The sequence below is a fragment of the Pteropus alecto genome, unplaced genomic scaffold (genome assembly GCF_000325575.1).
Source record: "Pteropus alecto unplaced genomic scaffold, ASM32557v1 scaffold155, whole genome shotgun sequence".
Classification (NCBI taxonomy): Eukaryota; Metazoa; Chordata; class Mammalia; order Chiroptera; family Pteropodidae; genus Pteropus; species Pteropus alecto.
In genome coordinates, this window is record NW_006438113.1 from 9889368 (window position 1) to 9902793 (window position 13426).

General features: G+C 41.5%; 1 protein-coding gene across 1 annotated transcript in view; it reads left to right on the forward strand.

Annotated features, from left to right (window-relative positions):
• The first annotated feature begins 2742 nt into the window (after nucleotides 1-2742).
• DUPD1 (dual specificity phosphatase and pro isomerase domain containing 1) overlaps nucleotides 2743-13426 on the forward strand; it is a 22984-nt gene continuing 12300 nt past the window's right edge. Inside the window, exon 1 of the mRNA XM_006915498.1 lies at nucleotides 2743-3008. Within this exon, the coding sequence (XP_006915560.1) occupies nucleotides 2770-3008 (239 nt within the window). The 5' untranslated portion in view covers nucleotides 2743-2769. The remainder of the gene's footprint in view (nucleotides 3009-13426) is intronic.

The following is a 13426-nucleotide window of genomic DNA, read 5'->3' on the forward strand; positions in this document are numbered from 1 at the left end:
TTCAGATCTGAGTTACCACCCACTACTGGGGTCTGTCTGTCCAGGATTCTGCACTTTGCTCACCTTGGCCCCTTCTCCCAATTAGCTCAGTGGCTCAGTCCTGCCTCAGCAGCTCTGGGTGAGTCCGCAGCACAAGCTTCACTGTTCTTTATACATTTACCCATTCATTCATTCATTCCATTCATTCACTAAATCATTCCCTCATTCAATAAATATTCTCTGAGTACCTCCTCCATGTTAGACAATGAGGCTGCAAAGATAAACACCACTAAGGAGCCATCTTCAGGGAGCCCAGAGTAAAGTCGTCCAGACTCTTACTCTTCCCAGTCCTGAACCCTTATTCCAGGCTAAAGAGCTGGTCTCCACTTCAGTGAGAAGATGGAGAGCATACTGAGCACCCTTGCTATTCTTCTCTTGCAGCAACAGCTCCTCGACTCTCTAGGCACACTCAGGCAATTATTATCAAACTTTGGTGAACATCAGGCTCGCTTGGAAACTTGTGAGTCCTAGGCCCCTTCTCCTGGTCTGGGGTGCAACTCAGGAATTTTTAACAAGTACTGGATGATTCTCAGGGAAGAGGTCTTTAGATCACACTTTGACAGACTCCAAAGAAGGGTCCCCTTTGCTGCCCATTGCTCTCATTCCCCAACTTGGGATTTTGCAGGAGAAAGTCACGGAACCTGACTTCCCACAATCCCCAAAGACACACACTGCTAGCTAGTGAGCCTTTAATTTACCTACTGCGATCTTGAGTGAATCAAATTTCCCAGAGCAGTGGTTTCAGCTCTTTCCTTTTCTTTTTAAACTTTTTTCTTAATGTAAAATTTCAAACACATGCAAAGAAAAACAGTAACTATCTTGCAACTGTTACCCAGCCCCAACCACCAACATCCATGGCAAATCCTACCTCATCATACCTCCATCTATACCCTCCACCCCTACACACAATATATTATTATATTTTTCCAACTATATTATTTTTGAGGCAAATCTCAGACATTATATTATTTCATCTGTGATTATTTCATTTGTATTTCTAAAAGACAAGGCAGGCCCTATGGTATAATTTAACTGTCCTCTAAATCTTCTGCAGATTAAATGTTAGATCTGGACTCTGAGCACTCCGATCAAAGATTCAGGTTTTCCTTTGGCAAGACTACTTTCGTGATGGTGGTGTGTTCTTCCATCAAAAGGCCCCTGACGTCTGATCTTATCTTCTTATGTGGCTAGCAGTCAATGTTCAATGCCAACACCTACTAGCTCATCATGTGTTACAAAATGGTGCTTCCTTCTTTCTTTATTATTTGGAACACTTTATAAAAGAGAAAAATTTCCCCATCTACCCGGTAGTATAGTTTGTATCAGAAAGGAACGATAAATGCTAGATTCTTTCCCTTTATTTACCTGTCGTCAAAATAATGAGCTGGTTCACTAGCACTTCCAACAGTGAATAATTGTTTTATGTATCATTACGATTTAAATTTTTAATGTGTTTCAATCCACTGAAGTTATTTTTTTCTCATGTTCAAATTCTTACTTTTGACAAGTGGGAGCCCCTTCCAGTTGTGTTCTGAACACTTTGACATGATCCTACTAGTCTTTGAGGCTACCAACCCCTTTTTAGCCATGGTCTGCTACACCTCACAGTCATTCCCTACCTCTACCCGTGTCCTCTCAGCAATTATTGTTTTCTTAAAGGACTAAGACCATGTGTTACATTCTCAATCTACAATTCTCATCTATAAAATGGAGATAATAATAGCACCTACCTCACAGGGTTGTTAAGATGATTAAATGAGTTAATCGTCCTAAAGCACGAGGAACAGTATCTGGCACAAAATAAGTGCTAGGTAAATATTTGCAAAGAAATGAATGAATGAATGAATGAATGAATGACATCCCCTCCCTGTCATGAACCACCGTGTTTCTCAGTCACTTCTCCCTGTTCTCTCCCTCCAATCTCAGAGTATAACTTCCATTTCCAGGCCGCCTGAGTGTAGACGCATCGGTCACTTTGCTCAGGGAACAAATGCTGCCCAATCCCACAGTGAATTCATTTCCTTGGTGACAACAAGAACTCTCCTCCTGCATTCCATTCGCAGAGCTCGACAAGCTCTACAAATACACATTCTGCACCCCATACAAATATGGGGGCACTCTGCACCCTCTGGTGAGTTAACATGCCTGCCAACCCCCTAGTGTGAAAGCTGCCAACATTGACTTCGACTGTCCTAACAAGTTGATGGACCCTCACACAGTCGTTTCCTTCCATCCCAAGGCTCCTGGAGCCCTGGGAACGTGCGTGGCTGCTCAGACTAGATAGGCTTTGGATTGACAGGAGCGCCCTTCCCATGGGCGCCGGCTCCATGGCCTGGAATGTTAGGGACCTTCTGGGCCTTCGTATTCAGTTCAAAATGGCCCAAGTCAGCAGATTACAGTCAGATAAAGGAAAAAGTGGGCACAAAAGAAGTAAAATCTAAAAGAAAGAAAGCAAGGAGCAGGGATTTGTCGCGGGTCTGCTGCAAATCTGCCTCCACCCGTCAGAGGGCCCCAGCACTCCTGCCCTGGAGAGACTGGAATGTTGGGAATATGTTGTTTAACTGCCATCATGACCTTTCTTGTTTACGTCTGTGGCCTGGGAAGAGGAAGCAGGAGAACAGCAGGCCTGGGAAATATCTGCCAGATCTTGAGATCAGTTTATTCCCACCTCTTTTTGAAAACCCATTCCCTACCTCTGTCCCCTGCTAACCCCAATCCTGACCCTCTCTCATGACCAGCTGCAGAAAGGAAAGAAAATCCCTTGGCTCCAAAATGACATCCGGAGAACCGAAGACAAGCCTCAAGAATGCCTACCCATCTGCCCAGAGGCTGCTGCCGAAGGCGGAGGAGAGGGAGGCGGAGGACTACTGTACCCCCGGAGCCTTCGAGCTGGAGCGTCTCTTCTGGAAGGGCAGTCCCCGGTACACCCACGTCAACGAGGTGTGGCCCAATCTCTACATTGGGGACGAGTAAGTGCCTACGCCAAGCCCAGGAGAAGGCAGCCAGCCCCTCCCCAAGTCACTTCCCTTGCCACCTTCTCACCGTAAGATTTTGCTTTTTAGGTTAGTTGTTCTGTGAGAACTCTATTATGAATATAAACTGGGTTTATATTCATATTACAGAAAACTCAAGAAAGGGGCTTAAGCAAGTTAGAGATTGATTTTTCTCTGACAGGAAAGGAGTCCAGAGAAAGGCAAGCTGGGGCTGGCATGGGGTCTCCAGGGTGATCAGGGACTCAGGCTCCTGTGCTTCTGCTCCAACATGCAGAGGGTGTGGCTTTCTTCTACAAGGTCGCTGCATGGGCAGAGGCTGCTGAGAGGGCTCTAGCCATCATCTATAGGATCTAGACTGCAGAAAGGTAGAGGGGAAGTAAGAGCAACAGAGCATCTTTCCAAAGGGAAGTCCCACTCCCAGATTTCCCCTGTCCCTAGCTGTAAGGGAGGCTGGGAAATATAGTCTTTTATTTTAGCTGGGTATAATACCAGCACGAATAAAGTCAGTTCTCAGGTTGATGGCATAGGAACACATCAACCTATGGACTGAGAAACTCCTACTATCGATAATATTAATAACAATGATGCCTATGACCTATTGAATACTATGTGCCAGGTACTACGCTAAGCATCTTACATGCACGATCTCATTTTCACTAAAACTCGATGAAAGAGGGCATCTAATTACTCCCATTTTAAGGATAAGGAAGCCGAGGCCAGAGCAGTTAACTGGCCCAAGGCCCACATCCAGTAGGTGACAGAGATCTGGGATTCAAATATAGTTTTGCCAAACCCAGAATATTTCATCTTAACTCCTCCCTCCATCCTCAGGATTCCAGCTCATGTTCTATCTCTCCAAGGAGCAGATGGCACAGAGCCTCTGCATGTGTGATTTTATACACCTCTTGCTGCTTAAAACCTAAAGATAACTATCTAGTCATGGGAAATCCAGGGGCAGCCTCTATTGTCTTTTTTTCCTTAATATTTTTAAGTTGACAAAGTTATAAAACTTGCATGCCCTTTTAGAGTAAATTAAACTAAACAGAGGGTTATAAAAACAAACTGCATAATCTCCTTTGTTCTTCTCTCTTGATTCTACTATGGTGTAACTTGCATGCTTCTACTTTACGTGTACTATTGCAAACATAAAGAAACGTATACACGTATACATATATAAAGGGTTTTTGTTTCCTTTAAACAATTTTTAGGAAAAAAGTATCATATTATATTTCACTTTTAAAATTCTGCACTTTTAAAATTCCATAGTATAGCTATACCACAATTTATCAAATCATTTCCCAGTTGTGAATATCAGGGGAACCTAAGTGAGAAATTATAGGAATGCTCTGTACTGTTTTTTTAAAAATAACAGCTTTATTGAGATATAATTCACATTCCATAAAATTCACCCGTTTAAAGAATACAATTCACTGTTTTTATTATATTCACAGTTGTGCAGCCAATCCTATTATCTAATATTAAAATATTTTCATCATCTCAAAGGGAAACCCCATATCCATTAGTAATCTCTCCCTATTTCCCACCTTCCCCCAGCCTTAGGCAACCACCATTCTGTTTTCTGTCTCTAAGGATTTAGCTATTTTGGACATGTCATATAAATGAAATCATAATATCTGGTCTTTTGTGACTGGCTTCTTTCGGTTAGCATAATGTTTTCAAGGTTCATACAAATTGTAGCATGTATCAGCATTTTATTATTTTTTATTGCCAAATTATCTCTGTACTATTTTCGCAACTTTTCTGTAAGTCTAAAATTAGTTAAAAATAAAACAGGTACACATATACTTTGATCCCAAATATTACTTTAAGAAATATAATTTACAGAAATAAGAGTACCAATACATAAAGAAATATGTACAACAATGTTTATTTTAACAGTTCAGAGTAGCAAAGAAAGAGGGGGTTACCTGAACCTCTTGTCTTTTAATAATAAAATATTCAATAAAGATAATAAATACATAGTTTTCCTACTATAAAAGTAATATATGCTTATCGTATAAATATATAAATCTTAGTTTCCCTATTTATAATAGGGTAACAAGAGAACCTTCTTCATAGGGTTGTGTGGATTATGTGAGATAATATACATAAAATATCAGTGCAGTGCCTAATACTTAGTAAGTACTCAATAAATGTTAGCTATAATAAAATAGTAATTCATGTAAAGAAGAAAACTTTTAAATTTCCCAAAATAATCACCAAAGCCCACTACTCCAACGCTACTTCTATTAATATTTTAGTATATCTCCTCCTAGGTTTCTGTATATTATTTTTGGTTTTAAAATTTCCTCTCACATAGTTGTAATCATACTGACCTTATTATATATTTTTCATTTATTTAATTATAATGTTAATGTTATTATAACATTAATTATATTATACCATATCAGATGAATATAAAATCATTTATTTAACCACTTCCCTATTGTTGGAGATATCAGTTATTTCATGTTCTTATATAAATAATGCTGCAGTGTAAATTTTTATGCATAAATTTTTTAAATATTTAGGGTTATTTCCTTAGATCTGACCCTAAAAATGGTATAACTGGGGAGAGGGGGATTAAGATTTTAAAACTTACACTGTCTCTGTCTTTATCTATGCTGTTAGCTTTGCCTAAAATGCCCTTCCCTTCACCTCATCTCTGTGTCCAGAACCTATGCATTCTTCAAAGTCTACTTAAGTTACTTGTGCCATGAAGCTAGCTTTCCTCAATCTCTATAGTGAGAAGTTTTTTTCTCTCTGTATATTATAGACTACATTTATCTTTCATACAATTTATAATAGTAAGTTGTATTGGATTCTTACCATGCGCCATGTCCTGTGCTAAGCACTTCAACTCTACAACAACCCTAGGAAAGAGGTATCATTTATTACTCCCATTTTACAAATGGGCAAACCAAGGCTCATAGAGTTCATCCATTTAGTCAGTCACTCAGTCAATCAGTCAGTCAGTATTTACTGGCACTTTACTAGGAGCTGTGAGTATATGAAGAGAAATTAAGTGATCAGCCCAAGGTCATACCACCAATAAGTAATAGAATTTATTCTTAAACCTAAATCAAGAAAATGTGGTCAGTCAGATAAAGAAGCTGTTTTACAGTTGAGGGGAAGGGATGTGCAGAAATGTAATGGAACAGAAAGAGAAGCATGTAGCGAAGTGAAAGGGGTGTGGAATTTGAGTCTTGGCTCTGCCAATTAGCAATTGCGTGATCTTGGACAAGTTATTTTATCTCTCTTGTCCTTATATAGCAACTGTAATAGGGCTTATCTCATAGGGTGAAGATTAAATGAATTAAAACAAGTAAAGTGCTAGAGTAGTAGTTGGCACAAAGTAAATGCTTACTATGTGCATGGTATTATGGGTATGAGGCAGCATCACAGAAGAGGTGCATTCTGGGCTTGACTTTGGAAGATGGGTAGAATTTCAACGGAATTCCAGGCAGATGAAGCAGGATGAGAAAAGGCATGGAGGTGAGAAGACAGAGGGTGATGTATCTGGAATATAGGGGATGAATGTGGTTGAAAGGGACCTTCAGAAGGTTTTAGACTAAGCCAGATTCTACCATTGTATGGTCAGCTTAGACAGCAGTGCTGTAATAACAGGTGACCCCACAACAATGGTTTATCTCCCGCTCACATGACATGTCTATGGTGGGCCACTTCTAACTGGGCTGCATGTCCACTTTACTCCAGGACTCAGGACCCAGGCTGACGTCCACATCCCATTGGCCAAAGCAAGTCCATGCCAAAGCCTCACGTAGATGGAGCAGGAAAATGTAACCTACCTCTAGGGAGGGGCAGCAGATATTCTAGATGATAATACATCATTTTCCACAGTCACAGTCTACTGCAGGTGTAGTGGCTTTGGGCAGGTTCTTTTACCTTTCTGGGTCTATGTCCTCATCTCTAAAAATGGTTACTGAGAAGAGTCAAAGGAATATGGAATGTGGAAGCATTTCATAAATTATAAAGTAATAGATGAAAATGTAATTACTGTTACTTAGTGAGAAGGAAACCTGTGAAGGCAGGTCAGGGCCAGCTTATGGGAGCCTGGATGCCAGTCGAGGGACTTTATTCAGGAAGCCACTGTGTGTATTTGAACAGGATAAACATGTTCTAGTTAATAAAGTGCCAGAGAGTAGGGTTTGATGCAGTAAGATATGCTTGCCTCCTTGACATCTGACCATAACCTTGCTTACTCCCACCAGGAAAATGTCACTGCCCTTTCAAATCAATCCAGTTCTGCCTAATTGGGCCCCCCCACCCCCGCCACATACACACATGCACAGCGTCGGCAACCTCCAAAGTCAGTGTGTCTGACCAATGAGCACAATGTGGGGAGGAGGCTAAAGTCCGCATGACATGGTGCTTGTCCCCACTTCTGTTCAGGGTACCTCCTAGACATCCATTTAACAAAGTTACTGAGACTCACAGATGCTTAATGAGAGAGCAATCAGTCCCATTGCCAGTGCAACCACACAGAGGTTATAACCTATCTGAGAGCAGGCACAGTGGTCTGTGTTCCTTGGTATCTTTATAGGTATTGCCCACAACACCAAAAAACTCAGAGCTGGTTCTTCATGCATAAAGCCTCAGATTTAATTTGATATTTGCATTTAGGTTGAATTTTTTGTTTCCCTAAAAGCATCTAGGATTTTTGAAAGCTGAATATCAAGGCTCTGGGAGTTAGGGACCCAGGAGTGAGGAAGGACATCTTGGGGCAGCCAGAGCCACTGGCTATTCCTAGAACTTAGACCAGTGATGTCTGGAACCCACTGGGGACCAGACTTACCCTGACGAAGCAGCTCACTCTTCCGCACTTCTCTCTGCTTAAGAGTGTCTTTATGGAGAGAGGCAGAATGGCTGAGCATCTGCTCTGGAGCCACAATGATTAGGTCAAATACTGGTTCTCATGTGGCCTCGAGCAAGTTATTCAAGCTTTCTTAGCTTCATTTTCTTCTCTTATAGGATGTAGATACAGTGTGTTAATACAAGCAACATTTAGAACAGTGCCTGGCACACACGGTAAGTGTGAACTATTATAGATCAGGCAGGTTCTGGTAATTTGACTCACAGTGTGACAGGAAGATAAAGAATGGTCACCATACTTTGCCACTCAGGGTCTCTTTGTACTAAGGGCAGCCTTGGGACACAAAGTTACCCTGGTTACATTTCTCTCATGAGATGCTATCAGGAACCCAAGGCCAGGTTGGAAGGAAGGTCCTTCCTAATGGGCCTTCTCCAGCTCCCTCCACAGACACTGTCCTAGCCTTCCAGGGACCCAGGTGACCTAAGGCCTAAGGAGGCATTGCCACGTCAAAGCCCCATGGGCCTGTGGGTTTCAGAATTTCTAAAGCGTTTTTCAATCTCAGCCTATCGTTAGGGGATTCACCAAGTGGGGTGCCTGGTGACTCCAAGTCCCCAGTGGTTACCAGTCCAGGGGAGGACAGAGGTGGCTCCACCATCACAGCCAGTAAAGAGAGGCCACAGGCAGGAGGGGGAAGTGGCTGGTTTTCAGTGTGCTGGGTCAGTGGAGGAGGTCAGGCCAGGCCAACTAAGCACCTTTCGGATGTTCTCATGGGGAATTCTGTCTCCCTCAAGGCATAGACACCCTCCCCTCACCCATTTCCCACAACTTGGTAGGAAGTCTAAATCTGCCACAAGTGGGAACTGTAGGGTCAGCATGGAATAGAACAAAAGCCATCAAGCAAAATTCAGGGCCCAGCGTTCAAACCCCCAGTGTGGGTGGCCACTATGTATGCCCTTTGCCAAAACATTTTACTGTTCTGGGACTCAGTTTCTTTATTTGTAAAATAAAGGGATGATTTCAAAGGTCTCTTCCAGCTCTAAAATAAAAAAAAAAAATTAAGAAATGTTCTATTAAATAAATTAGGCTTTATTAGATTCAAGCACATACTTGTTTTATTACTTTTAAGTCATTCAAATTAGATTCAAATTAGGTTAACCAAGTGTTGCCCTCCAGAGAGCCAGAGACTGGCGTCAATGATGAGATAAGAATAATTCATCGCCTCTTATCAATCAGCAGTCCCTAAATGGGTGCTTCAAAAGTGCTTGAGTATGCTTGAAAGCACTAAGTTTCTGTAATTTAAATATTCTCACTTTAATCTCATTCACATCTTTCATTTGCTTAGTAAAATCTTTTTTTTTCTACTTTTTTCCCCTCCTGTAGTCAGCAGGAGGGGAAATATCCTGGCTACTATCAAAGTGATTGCAAATTCCCAGGCAGGACGGCCTCCAATAGTAAGGCTTGGCTGAAACGGGATAATCGAGAAATCTCTCTTCCCTCTCACTATCACCAAGGCGCTATTAGGCTGCTCTGCTGCTGAATGGTGGGGGCCCTAAGCAGCTACTCATTTTTATTTAAACCACGATTGCCTCCAAAGTCTGACTTTTGGGTTCATCAAGAGCCAGCTGCCCCTCCCCATGAAGTTTGACTCCTTACTTGCCTATGGCCAGCTCCACCCAACCTGAGCTTGCTTTTCAGGGGTCTCTCTCTCTCACCCTTTCTGCTTTACTGCTCCCAACTAGACCAACAGCTTCAAAAGCCAGATGCATCTCCAAGGATGGCCCGTCATGGAAGAGGCTAGAAAGTGAGGTGAAAGCAAATCAATCAGCTGAGACAGTCCTCAGCTGGAGATAGGGACTCTCGCTGGTACACCAAGAGAGCTGCAACCTCTCCTTCCAAAAGTAAGGAACTAATTCAGCCTCACGGTACCAAGTAGAGCTAAAACTTGACCTGCTTCCAGCGTGGGCCATGGCTAGTTTAGGATGCAGCAAAAACACAGCCAAGGCTGACAAGTTAGCGTGCTGAATGTTACCCAAAAGAACCAGAAAACCTGGACTCTGAACCTCCAAGTACTGAAGGTGACTTAGGTACAAACGGGCACCCGTCATTGGCATGGTGATGGAGAAGAGATACTAGAGGTCCTGGCCTGGGGCTGGGCTTTCTCACGGGTGACAACTTTGCAGCGAATCAAGCAATATCAACCATTTCCTTTTATGGTTAGCCAAATGCCTAGTCCAATCATAAATACAACATCACTTCTCAAAAGTAGGCATCTTGGGTATCTTCTTTCCCCTCTTAGCCTCCATCCTTGGAGGACTAGAGTCTGGGGGCGTAGGCAGATGATGAAGAGATTTCTAACAAGAATTAAAAATGCCAATGCCACCTATGTCTTTGCAATAGTCAGTCTCTTCTGAGAACTAAGGAAATAACATCAATAAAACCATGGTATACATTTACATATCAAGTGAATGTATGACACGTTTATTACTGAAAACTTACAAAACATAGATAAACAAAAAGAAGATAATTAAAATTCCTATTACCCATAATCTCATTACTTAGAAATAATCATCACTGATCATATTGTATCATACATTTTTCTACTGCTTCTTTCTTTTGAATTTATCTTTTAACCTTTCAAAGAAACTTGAATGTTGCATCATTCAACTTTACAAGAATCTCATAGGGAAAGTACTGCTAGTGTAAGTGGTTCTATTTAACAAATAGAAGTACCATCTGAATTCTCTGTCATTTAAGTGGCATATTTCTACGTATGTAAGCTTATTTTTTCTCATGCTTTCTGAGATGCCTTGTCACCTTGGTTGTTCATGGTGTTTAATGGACTATTTATCCACCTGGTCATCAATGGAAGTGTATTCTGCTTTTTTTCCAGAAAGAAGATTATATAAAGGTCTCTTTTTAGCCTGTGGTAGCTCTTATGCGCAGGTCCCGTGCTCAGACATGCTGGTGAGCTTTAGATGTTTTTTTTTGTTGAGTTTTAGATGTTTAGCTTATTGTTGTTTCAAGGGGAGAGATCTGGGGATGTCTCTCAATCTTCCATGTTTCTCCAAACTCTATTTAACAAAAAAGAAAACCGAAGGTCCCAGAGGTTCAGTTGTTTAGTTCAAGAGGCAGTTTAAGCTTATAAACTACACCTATCAGCTCTGTGTTTTCTGAGGAGCCTCAAAACTGAAAGGCTTCATCATTAGCCAATAACAAGAACACCTTAGAAACCATAAAGCCAGTGAATATTGCTTCATATCAGGTGAATTGACCAGGATCAAAAGCCAGAAATGTACCTGCTGTTTTAAAATTCATGTGCAAGGAGTAGGAGTGGTCAATACAACAAGGAAGAAGATGATCACGATTGGGGTCACATCCATGAGATGATGTGAAACCACAACTGTCAGAATAAATAAGATGCCAGATTACAGGATACAGGCGGGGTCACATCCATGAGATGATGTGAAACCACAACAGTGTCACACGCATCAGAATAAATAAGATGCCAGATTACAGGATACAGGCCATAAGCAAACAGGAGTCCATAGTTAGGTGTGAGAAATCAGTGGGTCCTCACAGACATGATGGTGTGGAGAAATGCCCAATCATTAGTGGACTTTCTTCAATGCCTAGTGCAAAATCCTGGCAATCATGGGAGCAGCTAGTTTCCCACTGCCAGGAGGCTGGTGGGGGGCTTATACAAATGTGTATGTGTCCCACCTCCCCTCTGCATATGGGAAAAATGAGCTTTCAGACAGATGCTGAGGTATGTAGGCAGGGAATCAGGAGGGCACCGAGGGGTCTGCGAAAATGGAGTATCAAGAGTTCTGCTCAAGGAGACTGCCTCACGCAGAGTGCTCTTATTTGCCATTCCTAAAGAGTAGAGGTTGAAGCAAGCTTCCAGAAGGAACTCCAGAGGGGCTGGAAGGAGGCTGGGCCAGGGTAGAGAAAGAGGAAGGAAGAAAAGGTCTCTGACTGAGGAAATTACCATGCAAGAAGAAAGTCACTGCCTCGGCCCCCCAATCTGGTGTTAGAATCCAGAACTCGGCGAGGTTTACAGAGGGAAAAGAGCTAGAGAACTGGGTCAAAAACAGGGATATAACAATGTTCTACAAAAGTATGTGAGAAAATGCCCAACCACATTGCTAAAACAAATTAATGAAAAGGAGACACCATATTGTTGTTGGTGTTTTGTTTTTTGCCTATGAAATTAGCAAACAATAAAAAATTGGAATGTAAACTTGAGCAAGCTTTCTGGAGGATAATTTAGTAACAAGTATCAAATGTGTTAAAAATGCTTGTACCCATAGACCCAGCAATTCCATTTTTAAAAAAAATCTCTTCTAAGAACATAATTAGAGTTGTGCCCAAAGAAGTACAGCAAAGTTATTCGTTCATAGTGTTTCTTATACTATCCGCCAATCACCTTCCAAAAGAGAGACAGAGATAGAGGTAGAGTTAGGGATAGGGATAGAGATAGGGATAGAGGTAGAGATAGAGATAGAGAAAATAAATGTCCAAAAATAAGAGCTCGGTAAGGTAAAACTGATATTTAACTATAGAATGGACTAGCATGCAGCTTTGAAGGCTATATGTTGACATAGAATGATGTTTACAATATGTCACCACATTAAAGTTTTTGAAACTGTTTATATAGTATTGTATCCCCAAACAAATCTCTATATGAAATATATAAATCTATGCTTAGAGAAACAACTGGAGAATCTTATATCAAAAACCAATGACTTTAGGGGGTAGAAATACAGTAATTTTTTTTGTGGGTGGGGTTATGTTTTATGCATTCTGCATTGACTATGTCTTATTTTTATAATTAGATAATATATTATTTTTTAAATGAACAGAGTGCTTACATCTAGGATTTTTCTTAAACAACCAGAAACAAAGGCTCCTGCATCATCTAGATTCTAGAAGTAAATTCCTAAATCTGTTTTTCTTCTGAGGTTTTCTCTTTCAGCAAAGGCACATCTCTTAGTCTCTTTCCCACACAACATATCTGAGCAGGTGGCCCTGAAATTAAAACAACGACGACAACAAAAAACACAAACACACACAAAAAAACAACACAGTGCCGGACATCACTCTGACATTACCATTCCCTCTACTACCAATAATTGCTGAGCTAGGCATCATGGCTAACTGTGGATCCACCTCCATCACAGCCCCTGTCCACTAAGAGTACTAGGAATCACTGCTGATTTGCAGATCCCCATTCTGCCATGGATACTCTTCTGAGTCCTCGACTAGACTCTGAGTAAACCGAGCTAGGGGGAAATCCCCAGAGTGGTGTGTGAAGACGCCACCTCCCCTTCCCAGCCCAGGTAGCCACAGAGCCTTGACAACCTGAAGTGGGCATAATTCTCCCCATGAGCCCTTCTCTCTTCCTTCGATAACAGACAAAACCAGCTCTGTAGGGTGAATATGGAGGTGTCATGCAATGAGTCTTGCTGCATATCTACCCCGATCCTTGACCCCAAAAGCAGCAAAGTGCAAACTTATTTATTCAAACTGCCATTTGATTATGTTGAAACCCAGCTGCTGA